General features: G+C 55.8%; 1 protein-coding gene across 2 annotated transcripts; it reads left to right on the top strand.

Moving 5' to 3' along the window:
- Positions 1-1709: 1709 nt before the first annotated feature.
- Positions 1710-20996, top strand: U2AF2 (U2 small nuclear RNA auxiliary factor 2). 2 transcript variants are annotated; one of them, XM_054465704.2, is made up of 12 exons: positions 1710-1932; positions 6001-6136; positions 6960-7004; positions 7299-7402; positions 7823-7974; positions 9288-9404; positions 10354-10492; positions 14940-15019; positions 15103-15225; positions 15509-15607; positions 15860-16108; positions 20221-20996. In XM_054465704.2, exons 1-12 carry the CDS (start codon positions 1884-1886, stop codon positions 20353-20355), a joined length of 1428 nt encoding a protein of 475 aa, XP_054321679.2. In that variant the 5' UTR covers positions 1710-1883; the 3' UTR covers positions 20356-20996. The 2 variants fall into 2 exon arrangements, with proteins under 2 accessions (XP_054321679.2, XP_054321680.1); XM_054465705.2 differs by having other exon boundaries at positions 1724-1932; positions 15509-15595.
- Positions 20997-21080: the final 84 nt, after the last annotated feature.

Genomic DNA, 21080 nt, shown 5'->3' on the forward strand with positions numbered 1-21080 from the left:
TGACGGGGTTGCGGGGGCTTCCAAGGGGGTGGGCGGTCAGGCGGGAGGCCGGGTAGGACACGGTGTAATTAGCCCCCCGGAGGCAGAGATGGAGAGTGAAGCAGCTGTGACCCAGAAAACTCGGAGTCAGAGCTCGGGAACAGCGCGGACACAGCCGGGCGCGGTGGCTCACGCCTGTAATCCCAGCACTTTGGGAGGCCGAGGCCGGCGGATCACGAGTTCAGGAGATCGAGACCATCCTGGCTAACACGGTGAAACCCTGTCTCTACTAAAAATACAAAAAATTAGCCAGGTGTGGTGGTGGGCGCCTGTAGTCCCAGCTACTCGGGAGGCTGAGGCAGGAGAATGGCTTGAACCCGGCAGGCGGAGGTTCCAGTGAGCCGAGATCGCGCCACTGCACTCCAGCCTGGGCGACAGAGACTCCGTCTCAAAAAAAAAAAAAAAAAAAGTAAAAAGAAGCGTGGACACTACCCGCTGGGTACCTGGACGGGAGCGCGGCGCGAGAGGCGTGAGTCGATGACCTCTAGCGGGGGAGGCCACCTAGCGGCCAGGCCAAGTCTGGAGGATACTTCCGTCGGGCCGCCAGGGGGCAGTAACGCCAGATCATCGGCCTCCCGGAAGTAATGCGAGATGATCCGTCTGCTGCGCCTGCGCGGCGGGAGGAGCCGGAGCGTGTTGATGTGGTTGCCAAGACAACCAAGACGGTGGCCGGATTTAACGGTTAGGGATTAAGCACTTTCACTTTAGTAAGGGAAAATCTCGCGCACGCGCAATGGGTATTGAGACCTGGTCCCCGCAACCCCCTTCACCGGAGCAGTGGGAGAGCGCGCCACAGAACGACTTTAACGCAGGCGCAGAAGCCTGTTTCCCCCTCACCCGCCGCTTCCACCCTGCGCAGGCGCAAAAAGCCGCGCTGGCAACCTCCGCAGCGGTAGCGCGCACCCTTCACCCCTCTTGCTGCTTTTGTCTCGCGAAACCTTCTCAGGCCCTCCGCGAGGCCGGCCCTTTTTTTCTTTCACTTTCCCCACCCGGAGAGCCAGGTGCTGAGAACCAGGACCTCATCCCCTTCTCTATCCCTTCCCCTGATCCACCTCGCCTCTGTCCTCCCTCCCTTTTCCGTTCCCGAAGCCGGAAGGAGCCGAGGTACGCACGGAAAAAGTCGAAGCTGTCACCGGAGAGTGAGGCCTTCACGAAGCGGTGGCGGAAGGAGCCGAAGTTCTCTGATCGGAGGAGTGAGCAGGTGGCATCTCCGGAAAGAGCCGAAACACGGACTCGAGCTTAATCCCAGGAGGGACCCGAGGGCGAGCTCCGGAAACCTCCGGAAAGAGCCGAAGGCCAGGACGGTTAGGATTGTCGGAAGTGGCCGATTGCTTGGACAGGGCCAGCGGAGAAGATCGGAGCAAGTCCGTGGAAGAAGCCAAAGACTGGGACGGATTGAATTGTTGGAAGAACCCGAACTCGCAGAGGGGGCTGGGCGCAGTGGCACACGAGGACACACGGAAACCTCCGAACGTTGAGAAGCTAATCTCGGAAAAGTTACGGAAATCTGGGAAGTCGGCGAAACCCTAGGTTCGGGTGTTTTCGGAAGCAGCCGAAGCTGTCGCCTACTTCGCCTTCGTCTAGTAGCCGGAAATAGCCGAGGCGCTTCGGAGCCAGGCTCGGGGGGAGGGGCAAGCTCGCGGGCGGGCGGGCGGGCGGGCGGGTGAGGGGGCGGAGCCCGGGCGGGGCGGGGAGGGCTGCCGGAGGCTTGATTAGGTAGGAGGTGGCGAAGCGCCGGCGGCGGCCGGAAGTAGCCGAAGCCAGCGGCGGAAGTAGCCGAAGCGGCTGGAGCGGGCGGCAAGGCGAGGCGAGAGCTGCACAGGGCCCTACGCGGCCGCCTCAGCATGTCGGACTTCGACGAGTTCGAGCGGCAGCTCAACGAGAATAAACAAGGTGAGGGCGCCGGGGTCGCGGGGCGGAGGTGTGGGCGGCTCCTCGCGTCGCTCTTTGCCCCCCCGCCATTTTCTCCCTCGCTTCCCCCAACCTCTCACGGCCGCGCGGCGCCCCCCAACCCCGGTTCCGTGGCGCGCGCCTCGTTCACGTGACGTCCCCAGCGTTCCGCCGCACGGTAGGCGAGGGGAAGGGGGCGGCGGGGCGCGGGCCCGTGACGCATGCGCACGGCGGCTGTCCCTGCGCCCCACGTGGTCCTGGCGGAGGTGGCGCGGGGGACGCGGCGCGAGCGCGCCAGATGCCTCGACGTGAACTTTTGATTTTTAAAATCTTTTTGTTTCTCTGAAAAGGAGATTATGTTAGGCCCCGTAATCCCTTTTCTCCCGCTGCCTTGGCACTTCCGCTTCCGGTCGGGCCCACGGCCGCGTCTCCACGCCCCCTTTGTTTCCAAAATGGCGGTTGTGAGGACTTGGGTTGGGGGGGGCCCTTTCCCTCCTTCACGTGGATGAGGGCAGAGCCGTTTCGGCGGACGCTTGGAGGCCACGGGCCCCTCTTGTACCCCTTTTCCTTTTTGCTGATTTGCTCTGACCTCTCCTGCCAGGTGGTTTCTGCCCTGTCGGTAGTGGGGCGCCTCATATTATTAACGTGTTTGGCGCATGTTCCCTAAAAGCATCTGCATTCTTTGAGTGTCCGCACGCACACATCCTGCATATGCGGGGCTTTTGGCGGTCCCGAGAATCGCGTTATGGAGTGTTTGAGACAAACCTCAAATCATGTACAATTCCAAACTCAGGGCACCTGATAGTACTCAGTCTCAGATCTCAATATAGAGATAAGGAAACAGAGGTTCTGAGGGAGGAAGAGGGATCTGGCCCACTGCGCTAAACTCTTCAGTTACGGGGAAGGTGGGAGGCAGGTTCCCTTCAGGGTATCGAAAATTGTGATGGGTTAGAACAAAAAGCGTGGGGCCCTGATCTTAGGGATTCCAATAATATTAGAAGTGGGAGAGTTGTTAGACGCTTTAAAAATCCTCCGTGTTTCAGTTTGAGAGTGAAGAAATACAGGACTAGGGAAGATTGGAGACTTGTTTCTTTTCAGGCTTCAGCTGCCCATGTTCCTAGCTCGTTCGGAGGACGAAATGAGGGCTGAGGAATTTTCCTTTGAACCCAGGCTAGAGTTGGGTAGGGGCTGTATTAGGAAACAGTGCCCTGGGGAAGAAATAACGTTTACTGAGGGTCTGACTCTGTCTTAGTTGATGGACTGCTCAAGAGCATAGGCTTTGGAGTTGAGCACATCAGGAGTTTAGATACCTGCTTTGTCGTTTAGTAACTACTTTTAATACGTTTATATATATATTTTTCCATTTGTAGACTGATTATTATTTTCTTGTCACCGGATTTTGAGAAGATTAATAAGGATGATAGTAACGATAGATGTAGTTAAACTCTGAGCGCTTACCGTGTGCCAGGCTCTTCGCTAAACTCTTAACATGTTTTACTAAGTGGATCCTTGTAACAGCTCTGTGAGGCCAAAATGATTTCCACCTCTACTGGGGAGGAAACTGAGGGCTCAGAAAAGTTAAAAACTTTCTCAGGGCTCAGCTAGTCGGAGGCAGAGCTGAGATTAAATGGGGTAACATGTAAAGTGTGTGGCATGTGGCTTGGCGTACACTAGGTGTGCAGTAAGCGATATTTGCAATTGTAAAATTCCATTCTTAGGAGGGTCTTCCGCTCACAGAGATTGTGTCAGAGTTGGGAAAGGGCAGGAAAAGGTGCTTTCCAAATGTCACTCTGCCACACAACACCTGGACGGAGTAGATATGACCCTCGTTTAAAGAGAAAACCGAGTCTTAAAGGCTAAGTTGCTTTTGCATGGTTTTTGTTGTTGGTAAGCAGAAAAGCAGGTACTGATTCTGAGCTCTGGCTGGCTACAAGGCCAAGTTCCACTCTGCTGGACCAAGTGGAGCTGATTGGGCGGTTCTTTGAGGCTCTCAGATGGTGCTTCACCAGTTCTCCCGGGGTTTCCCCTTTGGTGCTGGTAGGGCAGTCCCTGAGACCTGGCACAGCTCCTGGGTTGGTGGAGCTGCTCCCATGAGATGACCACAATACAATGTTTTGAGCAAACGAAGCTCTCTTTGTTTTTGCCTGTCCAGCATCAGTGTGTGGGAGAGGGTTCTTGCCATAGGGGAAGCTCTGCCCGCGTGTCACTGTCTGTAGTCTTTGTCTCTGCGGAGGACGGGCCAGCTTCTGTACGTGTCGCCTTCTGCTTCAGTCTTTTCCTCTGCTACCTGTATCTACAGGGAATTTCCTTGTCTATGTCCCAGGCACCCAGCGGGCATCATTGCTTTCTCTGCGTGGGTTCCTGTCTTCGTGCTTGCCTGTTGCAGAGCCTTAGCAAGAAGGGCTCTTGGGGCTCACAGCCTGTCCATCTTACAAGCGTGGAGCTGTGCCCAGTGCCGTGCCTGTGTGCTTACCCCGCTGCTCTACACTGCTGGCCTGTCCTGCCGATTGTTTCTCCCAATTTCAGTTTTTGATTTTGGGGTTTTTGGCCTTCAAGGGGACAATTATATTGTCATTAATGGTTCTAGCCAGACCTGAGTGTTCTGCCTGATCTACATTCGAGAGTATGGCCTCGTGCTTAACTCACTGATGTCAGAGTGTTTAAATTCCGGTGTCACCATTTCCTAGCTGTTTGGCATTGGGCAATTGTGATCTCTCTGTACCTTAGTTTCCTTACCCATTGTGTCAGCCCTCAGCAGTGTTTTTCCGAAGCAGTAGTGAGGATTAAGAACATACAAAACGATTTAGTACAGATTCCGGTTGTAGGAAGCATCTCAATATTTGTTGCTGTTTTTTCCCTGCTGGGTGCATATTTTTCTGAGTGTTGGTGGTTTTGGAATTGTGATGCTTTTCCAGACATTCACATTGCATCGCAAAAACGTGAGACAAAACACTGTGGGTGAGGCTGAAGTCTAACATCCTCCCTCAGTGCCCTTTCCTCCTCTTGTCCCCAGGGATGATCACTCCAGGAGATGCGTGTTAACATATATCAGCACCTTAACGTGTGCCTCTTTTTTATGTGTGTGCTTCATGCCTAGTTGAGAAATCTGGGTGTCTATGAATTAAGGAAATGGTGTGGCGGTGCTCATGAACACCCCCCAATGCTCATGGTTGATACTCCATCTTGAAGGGCCGGTCTCCCTTCTTCAGGGGTTGAAGGGTCTGGTGAGAGCAGAGGTTTCTGTGATTTTGCCAGCGAGGCTCCATTCCTAGTGGCTACCTCAGGAAAATAGAGGGTTGAGGGAGCCTGTTGGAGGCTGGCAGAGATACACGCCCCTACTCATGCCTTTACTCTACAGCCTCTCCAGTACTTGGCTTTGAAGGGAGTGAGGCCGAGAGAGTCAAGTGGTTTGGGATTCAAGTCTGGATGGGGCAAGCTCCTCCCCTGACCTGCTGAAGGAGAGGAGGGCCTCTTTCCCCTTCAGTCTGCAGATTCTCCGAGGCCCTTCCCTTCCCTTGGGAAGGGTGCTTGCTTCTGCATTATTCACTGGCTTGGGAAGGGATGGGTTGAGTTTCCCTGCTTCCTGGGGATATCAGATCCTGCCTGGCACCTGACCCCTAGTCCTGATGGTGGGGCTGTGGGTGCCAGCTAGTTGCAGAGGTCTTTCCTGAGGGGTCGCTGGGTCCCTTCAGGAAAACATCATTGGGTCTCTTGATTCCCCAGCCTCTAGCCCTGCCCCTCTCAGGGACGACCCTGGGGTCAGGCCCCTCAGCCCTCGAGGGGGACCAGGAGCCAGCCTCCTCTGTCTTCTCTGGCTCCCCAGCTCCTCCTGAGCATCCTCAGGTATCTTACACCCCGGGGGCATTTCCAGGCCCCGTCCCCCTGGTCCCCTCATGGTCCCTGGACTCGCTTGTGGACCCAGGAGGCCTGTTAATTCCCTTCCTCCATTGAATCCCTTCCCTTTGGGGGTGGCCTCCCTGGGGCTTGGGACATAGCCACCAGCGCGCAGGGTGGGCTGGGCCCGCATCCTTACTCCGCTTATCCCGTGCCCCTCCTCTCCCCCTTGCCCAGAGCGGGACAAGGAGAACCGGCATAGGAAGCGCAGCCACAGCCGCTCTCGAAGCCGGGACCGCAAACGCCGGAGCCGGAGCCGCGACCGGCGCAACCGGGACCAGCGGAGCGCCTCCCGGGACAGGCGACGACGAAGGTACTAGGGCTCAGGGATCCCCCTGGGCCAGCCTGGGAGTTGGGGGGTTGGTGTTGGCCGGCCTGTGGGTGGTCTGTGCGTGTCTGTGTCTGGGCCCGGGCCCTGTGTGGCTCGTTCGTTCTTTGTGTGGATCTGGGGGAGGGATCTACTGCTTGGTCTGTCTTGGATTCCGATTTTTTCCCCCGTTTCTGGGGTTTCTTTCATTTTCTGTCTTGGTGGTTGCTGGTGGGTTGCTGGGGGCAATAGGTTCTTTATCTGGAGCCTGGGAATTGATTCTGTGTTTTCCTTCACAAGGGACTGTTCTTTGTTTCTGACTCTGAGGGCCTGTTCCTTCTTTTCGACTCTCTGTGGGAACTCTCTTCGAGGGGGTTGGTCTCTGCCTCCAGTTTCTTTCTTCCCGGCCTCCCAGGAGAAGGGAGCTCTTGGGACCGAGGCAGTATCCACAGCCTGAGCTTACTTTTTGGCCCAGGGGTGTCGGTTTCCACCACCTCTTCCCTTCTAGGCTCCCTGCTCTGTTCTCTGCCCCCTTAGGTGAGGAAGGGCAGGATAGGCGGAAGTCCTCCTGCCTCCTCCCAGCTCAGTTTCTCCAGCTAGAGACTGGTTCTTTCTGGCCCCTGGCCCCTTTCTCCTTTCCTCACTTCCTCTTTCCTGGGGGTGGGAGTGTTTGGGGGGAAATGGCAGGGCCGAGGGTGGCCTGCTTGCTGCTTGTTCACCTCGACCCTGCTCCCATCCTGGGGCTCAGTGCCCTTGGGGGGGTGTGGCGTGTGGGGAAGACGAGGGTCCCCAGTCACCCCTCCCCATACCTTTCCCTCCCACCCCCCAGCAAACCTTTGACCAGAGGCGCTAAAGAGGAGCACGGTGGACTGATGTGAGCTTCTCTTCCTGCCCCTTCCTCCCTGATGTCCACTCCCTTCACCTTCCTCACGCCCGTGCACCCTGTCCCGCCCATTTCCAGCCCTCGCCCAAGCACTGGGAAGAGTCCACTTACCTTGAAACCAGCACCCCTCTCCCAGACCCTGCCCCAGACCCTCTCCTTCCCTGGAGAGAGTGGAGCTTACATGGTTGGGGGGAGGGTGAAAGGGTGCCTGGGAGGGGGCTTGAAGGCCCACTGTTGGTCAGACTGAGGTTGCCCTGCCCCGCTCTCCCCTCCCACCTCCCCCAGTCGTTCCCCCCGCCATGAGAAGAAGAAGAAGGTCCGTAAATACTGGGACGTGCCACCACCAGGCTTCGAGCACATCACCCCAATGCAGTACAAGGCCATGCAAGGTAGGCCCCTGGCCGGGCTGCTCCCAGAGCGGGAGGGTGCAGGGGTTGGGATTCTCCGTCAGTCATTCTCCTGCGTGTGTGCTTGGAGGGGGTCAAGGACACAGGTAGAGGGTTGCACACCCCTGGGGGTTCTGGTCTCTGCGCTTTTGAAGCCTCCCTAGAGGAGGAGATGACCAGAGACACGCGTGGTTGACAGGGGAATGAGGCCTCCATCTGGACGCCATTAGGAAGTGAGGCTTTTTAGGAGCAGCAGTTTTACTGGGTGGGGGCCCCGAAGGTGGAAAGAGGGTTCTGGAAGGTGCTAAGGCCCAGAGCCTGTAAGAGCTTTCTGCTGAGGAGGGGAACTCCCAGTGTGTGATTGGGGGGGGTCACTGAGCATTCTCCTGATGGGGTTTTATCCTGCTTTTACCCCCTTTGAAGCTGCGGGTCAGATTCCAGCCACTGCTCTTCTCCCCACCATGACCCCTGACGGTCTGGCTGTGACCCCAACGCCGGTGCCCGTGGTCGGGAGCCAGATGACCAGACAAGCCCGGCGCCTCTACGTGGGCAACATCCCCTTTGGCATCACTGAGGTACTGCCTTCCCCTGCCCCTACCCTCTCCCTTGTCCCTCTACCCCGTTCCTCCCCTTCCCTCCCTCCATTCCCTTTCCCCAACCTGCACGGGTCAGACTCTGCTCCTGCAAGACCCCCCGGCCCCCTCCCAGATGGACCGATGGAGTTGAGCCAGCCAGGGGCCGGGCTGGGGGTGGCCCTCCCTCCCTCCTCTTCCCCTCTCCCGTCTCCCCTCCCCCCAACCTCCTCCAGCAACCCAGGGATCAAGCACACACATAATGTACCCACGTGTTGTACCTACGTGTCGGAGAGAGACAGAGAGGGAGACTTGGACACACACACACACACACACACACACACACACACACACACAGACGCACGCTGCCCCTCAGTTTTTTTCTGACACGCCTCTCGTTCTCTGCCGCCTGTCCCCCATCCTCTCCCCCACGTCCCTCCCATGGTCGCTGTTCTTTTATTTTTGATCGCCCCTGACCTCCCCCTTCCCCACCACTCCTTTTCCCTCTCCCCTCTCCCCAACCCCTTCCTGTGGCACCCCCTGAGAATCCCGAGATCAAAGAGTTGTTTCCATTTCTCTTTAAAGTGAAATATTGTGGGGCTGAGATCCCTCGTAGCAACAAAAAGTTTGCTACCATCGTCGAAGGCAAGTAAGGTCCATTCTGACTTTCTCAACCTGCACTTTGCTACATTTGATAAACCAGCCCCCGGACTCCAGGGCCAGATTCCTCCACATCACTCTTTTCTCCTCCCCTCCCGTCCCTGCTCCTCCTCCCTACACTCCTCCTCTCCTGCCCCTGCACTCTTGACCTCCTCCTCCTCGCTCGTCTCTGTCTTGCTCTCCCTTTCTGTCCTTTGCTCATCTCTGCCCCTGCCTGCCACTTCCTTTCTACTTTCCTGCCATTTTTCTGTCTGTCTCCACTGGGTGTCCCTTCCTGTGTGCTCTGTCTCTTCATCTCCTCTGTTTCGTGTTTTTCTTCATTTTGTGTTGTTATCATGCCCTCTGCCTTTTCTTGAACAATCTTCTTCTTTCCCCTGATTTTTTTGGGGCCCCTGCGGCTGTCCCCCAACGCCTGTCCATCGCCTGCCCTTGGCCGTCTCTTGCTACTGCTTCCTCCCCATTTTCTGTCTTGCTTCTGTTCCTACTATTGACTTCTACACCCCCACCCATATTCCACTGTTCCTTCCCCCCCTCCTCCCTCCCCTCATCCCTCTCCCCTTACCCCCAAACCCCTCTGTGTCTCCCTCTCTCACCCTTCCCCTCCTCTCTCCACCTCCCTTCCCCCGCCCCCCCCTTGTCTCCTATTCCCTCTGCAGGAGGCCATGATGGATTTCTTCAACGCCCAGATGCGCCTGGGGGGGCTGACCCAGGCCCCTGGCAACCCAGTGTTGGCTGTGCAGATTAACCAGGACAAGAATTTTGCCTTTTTGGAGGTGAGCTGGGGGAGTGAGTGAGGTCAAGGAAACGCGTGTGATGTGAGGGCCCAGCCCTCAGGCCGATGTTGTGTGGAGCTGCCCTGCACTGTTTCCACCGGGCCCTCTGCAGCCTCTTCTCCACCTGGTCGCTGAAGTGAGCCCTGTAATAGCATTACAGATCTGATCCTAGTTTCTGCCTTCCCTTTGCTTTCTGTGTGACCTGAGAGGCCTGTTTGGCCTCTGCAGACCTCTTTGGCCTTTTCCAGACCATTCCGGCCCAGTCCTCTCTGCACTGGCCACACTGACCTTCCCAGAACCTACCATGCTCCTGCCTGCTTGGCTAGAGTTCTTTACCCCAGCTAACTGATGTTCCTAACTAGTCTTCCGTTACCCTAGCTAACTGATGTTCCTAACTAGTCTTCTGTGTCCGTGTTTCTCAACTGTTGGGAAAGGGCCTTGGTTTTTGATTTTCGACTCTTGGTGGACTGATAACTCTCGTGAAGTACTTTGAAGGTGTGGGCAGTGTTAGCTTACTGCAGAGGTTTCTGAGCACTCCCTCTCACTATGTACTTGCCTCACTGCAGTCCACTTTCAGTTGCACTGCTCTGGATATGCGCTGAAATGTCCCCTCACCAGAAAGACTCCAGTACTGTCATCTCCCCATTCAACTAAACTTTCCCATAACATCCCTTTTCAGCACTTTGTCCCTCTTCCTCGTCATCACAGCCTGCGATTGTGTGTTTGCCTGTGTGTTTGTGTCGGGTGCCTGGTGTTTTTAATGGTCGAGTGTGAGCTCCTGGCAGCAGGGACATGCGTGTCTGTTGTCCTCCCAGTGCCCAGCCTGGGGCCTGGGATGTTGTATTTGTTGATATGAGTGAAAGGAAAGAGGAAATCCCAATCCTGGAGCACTAGGGGCTGTACTAGTCCCTGACCCCCATCCCTCACCACTCCTTTCTCTTTCATTCAGTTCCGCTCAGTGGATGAGACTACCCAGGCCATGGCCTTTGATGGCATCATCTTCCAGGGCCAGTCACTAAAGATCCGCAGGCCTCATGACTACCAGCCGCTTCCTGGCATGTCAGAGAACCCCTCCGTCTATGTGCCTGGTGAGTGGGGAATCCATTAAGGGCCCCCTTCTCTCCCAATCCTGTTCCCATGGCCTGTCCATCCCTTCAGCCTAGCTGGAGTGGCTTAGGAAGTCGTGTGCGTACTGTGGAAGACAGGTGCCTTTTCCCTGCTTCCCCTAAGTCTGTGTGAGTGGGATGCTTTCCTGCTGGTAGAGAAGGTGCCTAGGGCCGGGAGAGTGAGCTGTCACCTGCTTGAGGACACACAACTTGTACGTGTCAGAGCCAGGATCAGACCAAAGGTGCTGGGGAAGTGAGGGGCTTGTGGCCTGGACCTCGTGCCTGCTCTGCGGCTGTGGGACCTTGGAGGGCTCAGTCTGTGCCCGTCAGGGCTGCTGTGCGTCGACAGTTGGCAGCAAAGCTCCTGCTGTGGGGTCTGGCACCTGGGTATTCACTTGTTTTTTGTCTCCTAGTGTTTGCCTTGAATCTTGTGTTCTGGGCCATTCCCCATAGCTGTTTAACATCATCTGTAATTGGTAGGTAACATAGCAGACCAGGGGTTGGCGACCATCTCACTGTGTGTGAAAGCAGCCAGACGGTGTCTGCGTGCATGGGCCTGGCAGTGTGCCGGCACACCTCAACACACGTGGCTACTGAGGTTGGGCTTTCCTGTGCTTCTCACAGGCCACAGAATGGTCTCCCTTTAGAAAGCTTGCAGGATGTGCAAAACCAGGTGATGGGCCCTGTCAGCCCACAGGCTATAGTTTGCTGACCCTTGTAGTTGATGAATGGGATTTGAGGGAGGGCTTGTCTGATGCCCTGTCAGGGTGCGGCTGTGTCTCAGGCCTGGGACATGGAGGAGGTGGGGTTCTGCTGGCGGGTACTTACTGTTCGAGGAGCCCTTTAGGAACCGAGTCAGCTCTTCAGGGCAGGCGATGTGGAGCCCCAGATGGAGGCACATCTGTGTCAGGCAGGACTTGGGCTGGGTCCCTCACTGGCCTCTAGTGCTTTTCTTTTTGTTGTTGTTGTTTATTTGAGACAGTCTCGCTCTGTCGCCCAGGCTGGAATGCAGTGGCACGATCTTGGCTCACTGCATCCTCCGCCTCCAGGGTTCAAGCAATTCTCCTGCTTCAGCCTCCCGAGCAGCTGGGATTACGGGCACCTGCCACCATGTCTAGCTAATTTTTGTATTTTTAGTAGAGGCGGGGTTTCACCATGTTGGTCAGGTTGGTCTCCAACGCCTGACCTCAAGTGATGCACTCACCTCAGCCTCCCAAAGTGTTGGGATTACAGGCATGAGCCACTGTGCCCAGCCCAGTGCTTTTCTACCATGAGTTTTGGTAAATTCAACTAACCTTTTGGAGCCTGTAATATATATTGACATGCTCCCAATCGACATGGACTTTTTACGCATGGGTGCGTTTCCCCGATCAAGCTACCGAATGTCTTCCCCCACGTCTCTTCCCGGTGAATCTACTGCGTTTTCATTCATTTTAAATCCCGTGAGTGGCCCGCCACTTGCTGGTGCTTACTGTGTGTGTCAGGCACCGTCCTAAGTGCACTCCACGGATGGCAGTCCTACGATACAGGGTTTGGCAAGTTACGATTGAGAGGCCAACTCTGGCCCACTGCCTGTTTTTTGTTTTTTTGTTGCTTTTTTTTGTGACGGAGTCTTGCTGTGTTGCCCAGGCTGGAGTGCAGTTCTGTGATCTCGGCTCACTGCAACCTCCGCCTCCCAGGTTCAAGCGATTCTCCTGCCTCAGCCTCCTGAGTAGCTGGGATTACAGGCATGTGCCACCACACCTGCTAATTTTTTGTGTTTTTAGTAGAGACGGGGTTTCACCATGTTGGCCAGGCTGGTCTCGAACTCCTGACTTTGTGACCTGCCTTGGCCTCCCAAAGTGTTGGGATTATAGGCGTGAGCCACCACTCCCGGCCACTGCCTGTTTTTGTAAGTAAAGATTGATTGTGGCGCAGCTGGCCTCACTGTGCAGTGCCTCCTTCCTGGGTAGGGACGTGTGGTGGGCCTTGGGGAATAGGAACGGTGGGTTATGGATCTAAGGTTGCTTCTCTTACCAGGCGGAGGAGCTTGACTCTTCTGAAGGTGATGGGGTGCTCTGGCAGGGGCTGAGCTGAGGGTGACCCAGTGATAGTGGCTGCCGAGCTCCTGTCAGGCGCCCCCTGCACCGAGATGGCCTGGTCACCATGGGAGGGGACATTCCTCCATCTTACAGATGAGGAAAGAGCTTCGGGACAGTGGGGATTCCTGCTGGGTCTTCCCCATAACGCCTCTGCTCCAGGTGTGATGCTTTGTAGAGGCAGCTGCTGCAGAGGTATGGGGCCCTGTTTCCCCGCCCGACTCTTGGAACATCCCTGCCAAGCAGGGCTTGTCCTCCTCAGTGATGAGTGGAGAAAACTCGGGACTCCGAGAAGATTCCTTTGAAGTTGTTGTCATGTAACAGCAGCTGACCCTACTGACAGTGCTCACACTGTGTGTCTGGGCTGGGTGGGTCCTGTTGTGGGCATTGAGTCTGGCAGATGCCCGGGCCACAGGGACTGCCGTGCCTGTTCTCACGTCCTCTATCGAATCAGCATTTGGCCTGAGCTGTTCTCACACATGTGGCTCGCACGACGGGCACCAGTGTTCTTCCCATTCTACAGATGAAGACACTGAGGCCCTTGGAGTCTCATACGGTACAAACATGACTTGAACCCAAGGAGCCATGAACCCAGGGAGCCCAACTCTTGTACCCTTGGCTCTGTGTTGCTCAAGTGAGACGGGCAGAGCCAGGCTCGCGGCCGAGCTTCCAGTGTGACCCATTCTTCCTTGGACCCAGGCAGAGCCTGCAGCCTGCCATGCTGCCTGTGGAGAGTCACAGCTGAGTGTGGGCTCTGGAGGCTGCCTTTTTCCTGCCTGTGTGTCTGCTCTGTGCCTCAGTTTTTGCCTTCTGTGCTGTATGTACAGCATTGCAGTAGGAGACTGAAAGTCTTACAGGATGCCTGGCCCATGGGGTGAGTGCTCGGTGTGTGTTCCTGCTCCCGGGCTGCTGCTACTTGTCCCTATAGCATAGGAGCCGGGTCTCCTGGGGTCTGTGTGGCCCCAGTCTGGTGGTTGGAGCTGGCTGGGTTGGTGCTTCCAGTTCTGTGGGGGCAGCGTCATCATGGGCTGGAGGGGCTTGAGTGAGTAGGTGGGGGAGGGTGCGTGGGGTCGCCTCTCCTCCTGCCATGGGCACAGCGGCTCATGCTTCTGAGGCTCTTTCCCATTTCCTGTCTTACCTGTTCCTTCCCAGCATCAGGATGGAGGTGGGATGGGGCCACTCACACTTGGTGTGGAGGCTGCAGAGGAAGGGGAGGCCATATGGCCTAGGCTTTGAACTTGGGAGTCAGGCTGGTTGGTTACTGGGGCCTGGCATAGCTGATATCTGACAGGACGGCGTCAAGATACATTGGCAGAGCCTGTGGGGTCTCAGGTTGAATCATCCCACCAGCAGGCACTTGTCTGTGAGTCCAGAGTTCAGTGGATAGGGCAGGATCGAGGGCCAGTAAATTGAGCTGATAAGCCCCCACTCTGGTATGTCAGCCCTCGAAGACACTGGATCCTGCATCCCACAGTCAGCCTACAGTTCCCAGTGAGATCAGAGCAGCTAATGCTGCAGACGCTGTTCTGAGACTTCCCGAGCAGCCGTGGCTGCTCATTATGCCATGTCACCCCTGTGAGGGCAGTTGCACCCCTGCAGTGGCACCCGCTGTTCTGACAGGGCGTGAAGGGAAGGGACTGAGCTTTTTTTTTTTCCTTTGAGATGGAGTCTCGCTCTGTCACCCAGGCTGGAGTGCAGTGGAGTGATCTCGGCTTACTGCAGTCTCCGCCTCCTGGGTTCACGCCATTCTCCTGCCTCAGCCTCCCGAGTAGCTGGGACTACAGGTGCACGCTACCACAGCCCGCTAATTTTTGTGTTTTTAGGGAGACGGGGTTTCACCATGTTGGCCAGGATGGTCTTATCTCTCGACCTTGTGATCCGCCCACCTTGGCCTCCCAAAGTGCTGGGATTATAGGCATGAGCCCCCGCGCCCGGCCGGGACTGAGCTTTAATGGGAGCCTTGCCTGGATGGCTGTCAGAGAAGGGGTGGAGTGTGTTGCTCACCAGTAGGTCCTGAGCCCAGGTGACCTGCCAGCATTCCACAGCAGCAGGTGGCAGATGTGGGTGTGAACTTTGTGCCCTTGGAGCGTTCTGGAGGATGTTCTAGTTTGAGGTTCCCTTGAGGCTGGGCAGATTTGGGAGACATGGTACGTTCTCCCCGAGGAGCCTCTGTGTGCCACTGCCTGGGACCCTCCCTCGTCAGATATGGCTGGGGTGGGGTGGACACGTGGCGACCCCTCCCTCGTCAGATCAGGCAGGAAGGTTCTCTTTGGCGATTGAGGAGCTCGCCGTCCAGGTTTTGGGAGATAACCTGGTACTGGAATTGAAGTCCTTCTCTCCTCTGCCCATAGGGGTTGTGTCCACTGTGGTCCCTGACTCTGCCCACAAGCTGTTCATCGGGGGCTTACCCAACTACCTGAACGATGACCAGGTAACTTCCGTGCCTCCCTCCAGCCCCGTCCCCCAACCCCGCTCCACCTCATCCCAGCCCTGATGGACTCTCGGCTGCTGCAGGTCAAAGAGCTGCTGACATCCTTTGGGCCCCTCAAGGCCTTCAACCTGGTCAAGGACAGTGCCACGGGGCTCTCCAAGGGCTACGCCTTCTGTGAGTACGTGGACATCAACGTCACGGATCAGGTGAGTCCCTGGTCGCTGCCGTGTCTGTCCTTCCCTGCCCTGTGCTGTTGCCAAGCCGTGGTCTCCCCTCCTCAGGGGACGGGGCGGGAGGCGGCCAACCTGAGGCAGTGCTCTGCGTGTGGGCTCGTCCCTGTCCCATGGTGTTGGCTTTTTCCAGGCTCTTAATCCCCTTTGCCTTCCCCTCTTCCCCCACCAATGCCCCGGCTTGGGGGTAGGTGTCAGGCTCCTGGTCCCTGACCCCACCTCTCCCCGCACCCCCCCACCCCTCATCCTCCAAACGCAGGCCATTGCGGGGCTGAACGGCATGCAGCTGGGGGATAAGAAGCTGCTGGTCCAGAGGGCGAGTGTGGGAGCCAAGAATGCCACGCTGGTGAGCCCCCTGGCACGTCATCTTCCATTGGCTCGAGGGACCCTGGGGGTGGGAGGGGCTAGCTAGGGACAAGTGTTCTTGATCTTTCTCCCAGCTTTCATGGGAAGGCATTTGGGGGGCATTCAGTGCAGTGTTGGGGAGTTGGGCTTTAGGTGTTTAAGTGGAGAGATGGTCTTTCCCCTGGGTGGGCATCTGAGGGGCCTAGGCTTGAGCAGAGGGAGACTGGGTCTGGGCCCCCTGTGACGCCCTCCCCTGGCCCCACAGAGCACCATCAATCAGACGCCTGTGACCCTGCAAGTGCCGGGCTTGATGAGCTCCCAGGTGCAGATGGGCGGCCACCCGACTGAGGTCCTGTGCCTCATGAACATGGTGCTGCCTGAGGAGCTGCTGGACGACGAGGAGTATGAGGAGATCGTGGAGGATGTGCGGGACGAGTGCAGCAAGTACGGGCTTGTCAAGTCCATCGAGATCCCCCGGCCCGTAGACGGCGTCGAGGTGCCCGGCTGCGGAAAGGTCAGGAGGCCTCGGACTCAGTGCTTTCTCACCCTCTCTCCCTTCCTCTTCTCCCCGCCCCCTCTTTCTTCCTCTCTCCCTCTCCTCAGTCTCCCTCTCCCTTCGCTGCACATGCATATAGGTGTGTGCCATCACTGAGTACCGCCCTCAGGCCTGGCCATGGGAGATGTTGGTGACCCAGAGGGGTGTGTGGCCCTGTGGGGGCCCAAGACCTGCAGGCGAGAGAGTAGTTGGGGAATGCAGCTCTGTATTGCTTTAGAACTTGGTCCTGCTCCCCCTTATATGACCTTGCTTGTGCAAATGGTTTTGCCTGGTCTGTGGAGTGGGGAAGAGTGCCGGGAACAGTCCCGAGACACCGGCTGGTGTCTCCTGTATGCGAGGCACCCTGCTGAAGCTGTGTCTGTGCTCACCCTGAGCCCTCCCAGTAGCTCCTGAGCCCCATCGTGAGAGGAGACAGGCAGAGCAGGGGTGGCTCACACTGGCAGGTTTCAGGTTCTCGGAGTCTGATTTCAGAGCCTGCTAAGTCCTGTCACCTCTAGCGCCGTAACAGGTGTAATCACCTCACCTCGTCTGCCTCATGAGACGGTGGTGGTGAGGGCATGTGACCTGCTCTTTGATCCCCTTGCTGGGTGTATGTATGGAATTCCCATCGTAGCAGGCTCTGATCTAGACGCTGAGGGTTCAGTCGTGAATAGAGGTCCCTCCTGTCCTGTGCAGCAGAAGTCCTGGGGGTGCAGCTGTTAGAGGACCTGCATGCCGTGTTGAGTCGGGGCAGGGGCAGCATTCCTGGGTGTGCTGTTCATTCAGGGTGGTCAAGGTCAAGAGGTGGCAGTGAGCAGGTGAGTGAGTGAGGTGGTGGGGCCAGGGCTGAGAGGCAGGCCTTGGGGCTGCATGGGTCTTAGAACGACAGGTTATTTTGAGCCAGATGGGAGGGAAGCAATATTGAGAGGCCTCCAGTGTGGTCACGCCTGGCAGATGGAAATGGCCCCACATAGTGAGGTTGGGGGTGGGTGTGGAGGCACAGCAGGTGCTTCCCCCGGCCCTGGCTTCCCTGCTGAGCCCTGCAGGGCAGGATGTGGATCAGCAGGAGGGCAGAGAGGGTACTGTGGACAGGAGGGCTTGCTGGGAGCTGGCAGGGTTGGTCTTGCTGAAGCAATGCCACAGCCAGGTTTGTCAGGACCAAGGCTGGCTCTGCAGGGCCAGATCGGGCATGGGGGCCTTCTTACATCGTGGAAGCAGCTCGGCTTTCCCCTGGAGTGGTGGGCTTTTCAAGGAGAAAACAGGGCTGTGGTGGTGGCATTTTTGAGGTGATTGTGGCTGCAGTTGGGAAAATGAATGAGGTCTCCCGCAATAATCTGGTGAAAGATGGTGATCTGATTTAAAGTAGCAGCACGGGATGGAGAGAAGTTGATGGATTTGAGGGAGACTTGTGCCTGGGAAGTGTCCAGACTTTGGTGATTGGTGTGGGTTTGTGGGGAGGGGAGGAGAAGGCCTATGAGCTGCTTAGTGGCAGCTCTGATGGTGGGGATGGCAGGTGAGATGCAGGGGTGATGAGCACGTTGTGGGGGGTGAGCAGGGGGTGGGGGGCGGCTAGCTGGCTTTGCGGTTTCTGAGACACCCAGTAGAGATGTCAAGGAAAAACTAGCTGGACAGGTCTGTGTTCCCAGCATGAGGGCTGATGGACACTCAGGTGTCGAGGCCCCGCTTGGGTTGTCGGAGTGGTTTGCCCAGGGAGAGCAGGGTTGGGGAGGGCGGCTGGAGAAGTGGAAGGAGCATCTTAGAAAAGGGGCATGGGGAAGGCCAACGGCATCTCCTCTCACTGCAGCTCCTGCCCACTGCCCTCCAGAGTCCCTGTCCCTTGAGCCGGTATGTCAGGGGTGCTCAGGGCTGCCCTCTGGTGCTGGGATGGAGCTTGGCTCAAGCAGGGGTGAGGAAACATTTGTGGGAAGAACGAATGAAGAGACCCTGGCCTTTGGGATCAGCTGACCTGTTTTGCATATTAAATTTATTGCATCGGCCCGGCGAGGTGGCTCACGCCTGTAATCCCAGCACTTTGGGAGGCTGAGACGGGCGGATCATGAGGTCAGGAGTTGGAGACCAGCCTGGCCAATGTGGTGAAACCCCATCTCTACTAAAAAATACAAAAATTAGCCAGGCATGGTGGCCGTGCGTGCCTGTAATCCCAGCTACTCAGGAGGCTGAGGCAGGAGAATTACTTGAACCCGGGAGGCGGAGGTTGCAGTGAGCCAAGATTGCGCCACTGCACTCCAGCCTGGGCGATAGAGCAAGACATGGTCTCGAGAAAAAAAAAAAAAAAAAAAAACTGCGTCGTATTCTTGTTTTATTCTTAAATTTTTTGTTACATGTCTTTTCAAATATACTTAAAAGTAGAGACTATGATAGTGATACGTTTTTATCATAGTATATGTGCTAATATTTTGGTGTTCCTTCATCTGGCTTCAAGTTACCAATATTTTGTTAGTCTAAATTTTCATATTCAGCTTATTTCTCCCCCCTCCTCTTTTTTCTTTGCTGGATTATTTTAAAGCATATCAGATTTATTTCACCTGAGATCCTTAAGTATATTTCTGTTATTTCTCAATTAACATTTTGGGTCAGATAACTTCTCTGTGGGGGCCTTTGCTGTGCGTTGTAGGATATTGAGATGCATCCCCAGCCTCCACCCACCAGATGCAGGAGCACTACTCCCTGCTGAGACACCCAAAAGCATCTCCAAAGATTGCTCAGTGTTCCCTGGGGACAACCCCCTCCTCCAGTTGACAACCACTGCTCTAACCAGATAACCTTAAAAAATTGTTTTTTTTTTTTTTTAACAAAACCACAATAGCATGATTAGATTAGCAAAATTCCTTAGTGCCTATTCCATGTTCAAATTTTTCTGTCTCAAGAATTTTTTTTTTTTTTTTTGAGACGGAGTCTCATTCTGTTGCCCACGCTGGCGTGCAATGTGCCCGCCACCACACCTGGTTAATTTTTTTTTTTGTATTTTTAGTAGAGACGGGGTTTCACTGTGTTAGCCAGGATGGTCTCATCTCCTGCCTTTGTGATCCACCCGTCTCGGCCTCCCAAAGTGCTGGGATTACAGGCGTGAGCCACCACGCCCGGCTAATAATTTTTTTTTTTTTTTTTTTTGAGATGGAGCCTCACTCTGTCGCCCAGGCTGGAGTGCAGTGGCGCAATCTCGGCTCACTGCATCCTCCACCTCCCGAGTTAAAGAGTAGTAGCTGGGACAGGCACCCGCCATCATGTCTGGCTAATTTTCGTATTTTTGGTAGAGATGGGGTTTCACCATGTTGGCCATGCTGGTCTTGAACTCCTGACCTCAGGTGATCCATCTGCCTCAGCCTTCCAAAGTACTGGGATTACAGGCGTGAGCCACTGTGCCCAGCCGAGAATATTTTTTATAGTTTGTTTCAGTAAGGATCCATATCAGGTCCCTACCTTGAATTTGGTTACAAAGTTTCTGTAATTTATCTTTTGTACCTCACTCCCTTTTTTTTTTTTTGCAAGCTCTTTTATTTGTAGAAGAAATAAGTTCATCTGCTATATAGGATTTTCAATGTTCGTGTAGGCTTATTGTATCCTTCCCTCCCTCCATTCTCCTGTAAATTGGTTTAAGCAAGGTTAGAAGCTCAAATAGATCAAGGTTCAAGTTTTTAAATTTTATTCAACCTGTGTTTGAATCCTAATTTCTGAGCTTCCCTTAGCTCATTTATTGTTGGGAGAACATGGCTGTTGGGGTGGTTCTGGGAGCGCCCACCGTGGTGGCTTGTGTGGAGTAGACACTCAGCACGAGGGACCCCTCCCCCGCGGTGAGCTCATCTAGGCCTGCCGCCTGCCCTCTATGGCTCTGCTGAGTCTCTGGCATGTCTTTATTTTCTCCCTCTCATGCCTGTGGTGTGTTTATGCTCTTGTTTTTTGATCCTGGAGAATATTTGGGTGAACTCCACCAAACCTGCACTAAGGGTCCCTTTCTGACGCCTGTGGCGAAGCCCCCTCCTCCCTGTCCCTTCCTGCCTTCAGTTCTGGGGTTGGGTGGACACTGACTGGCGTGAGCCTTGTTCACAAACCTGCCTCTCCTTTCCCCACAGATCTTTGTGGAGTTCACCTCTGTGTTTGACTGCCAGAAAGCCATGCAGGGCCTGACGGGCCGCAAGTTCGCCAACAGAGTGGTTGTCACAAAATACTGTGACCCCGACTCTTATCACCGCCGGGACTTCTGGTAGAGGCGGCTGGGGGAGGGTGGGGGCAGGGCTGGCTGGGGGCTTCTCCCCACTCCCGCCCCCCCCTTATCCCCCTCTGAAGACGATGGGCAGAGGAGTGACAGCCGCAGACACACGACAGCCGGCAGCAACTGGAATGGCAGCAATTAAGGGTGGGGGGCGGGGGTTGGGGGGGTTAGGGCAGGGAGGGGACTGGGGAAGTGCGCACACAGCCCACACAGACAACACGCACCCACACAGACACAGAGGGAAGGGGTTGGGATGGGGACAGGGTGCACAGCAGGGCGGGGTAGGACCCCAGCCCCTCCCAAAACAGCCTCTCTTTCTCCCTTAGACCCCTTTCTTCTCCCCTTCCCCACGGTAGGAACATAGCGTGTTTATATTTTATGGCCAAACTATTTTGAATTTTGTTGTCCGGCCCTCAGTGTCCTGTCCTCTCCCTTACCAGGACCACAGCTCTGTTCCTTCGGCCTCTGGTCCTCTCTGGTCCCCTCCTGGGTTTCTTACGTAGTTGATTTTTCCTCTTTAGTCTCCCCCGACCTGCGCCCAGCCCCGTGGCCCCTGCCCCTCTCCTACTCTCTGTGGCAGTTTCATATTTGCTAAGACGAATTTGCTCATTAAACATTTTGTTGTATTTTACTTTATGGAGCGGCTGTGTGTCCAGTATGTCCGACCCTCTTCCTCGGTTCTGGGCTCGGGTGGGGGTTCCCTTGGCAAACTGCGGACCC

The sequence above is a fragment of the Pongo pygmaeus genome, chromosome 20 (assembly GCF_028885625.2).
Source record: "Pongo pygmaeus isolate AG05252 chromosome 20, NHGRI_mPonPyg2-v2.0_pri, whole genome shotgun sequence".
In the NCBI taxonomy this organism is placed as follows: Eukaryota; Metazoa; Chordata; class Mammalia; order Primates; family Hominidae; genus Pongo; species Pongo pygmaeus.

Excerpts from the sequence above, each read along its gene's own strand:
- U2AF2 (XM_054465704.2), top strand. The coding sequence starts at position 1,884 with ATGTCGGACTTCGACGAGTTCGAGCGGCAGCTCAACGAGAATAAACAA. Across the intron at positions 6,137-6,959 it reads CGGGACAGGCGACGACGAAG|CAAACCTTTGACCAGAGGCG; the intron begins GTACTAGGGCTC and ends CCCACCCCCCAG. Across the intron at positions 10,493-14,939 it reads CCCCTCCGTCTATGTGCCTG|GGGTTGTGTCCACTGTGGTC; the intron begins GTGAGTGGGGAA and ends CTCTGCCCATAG.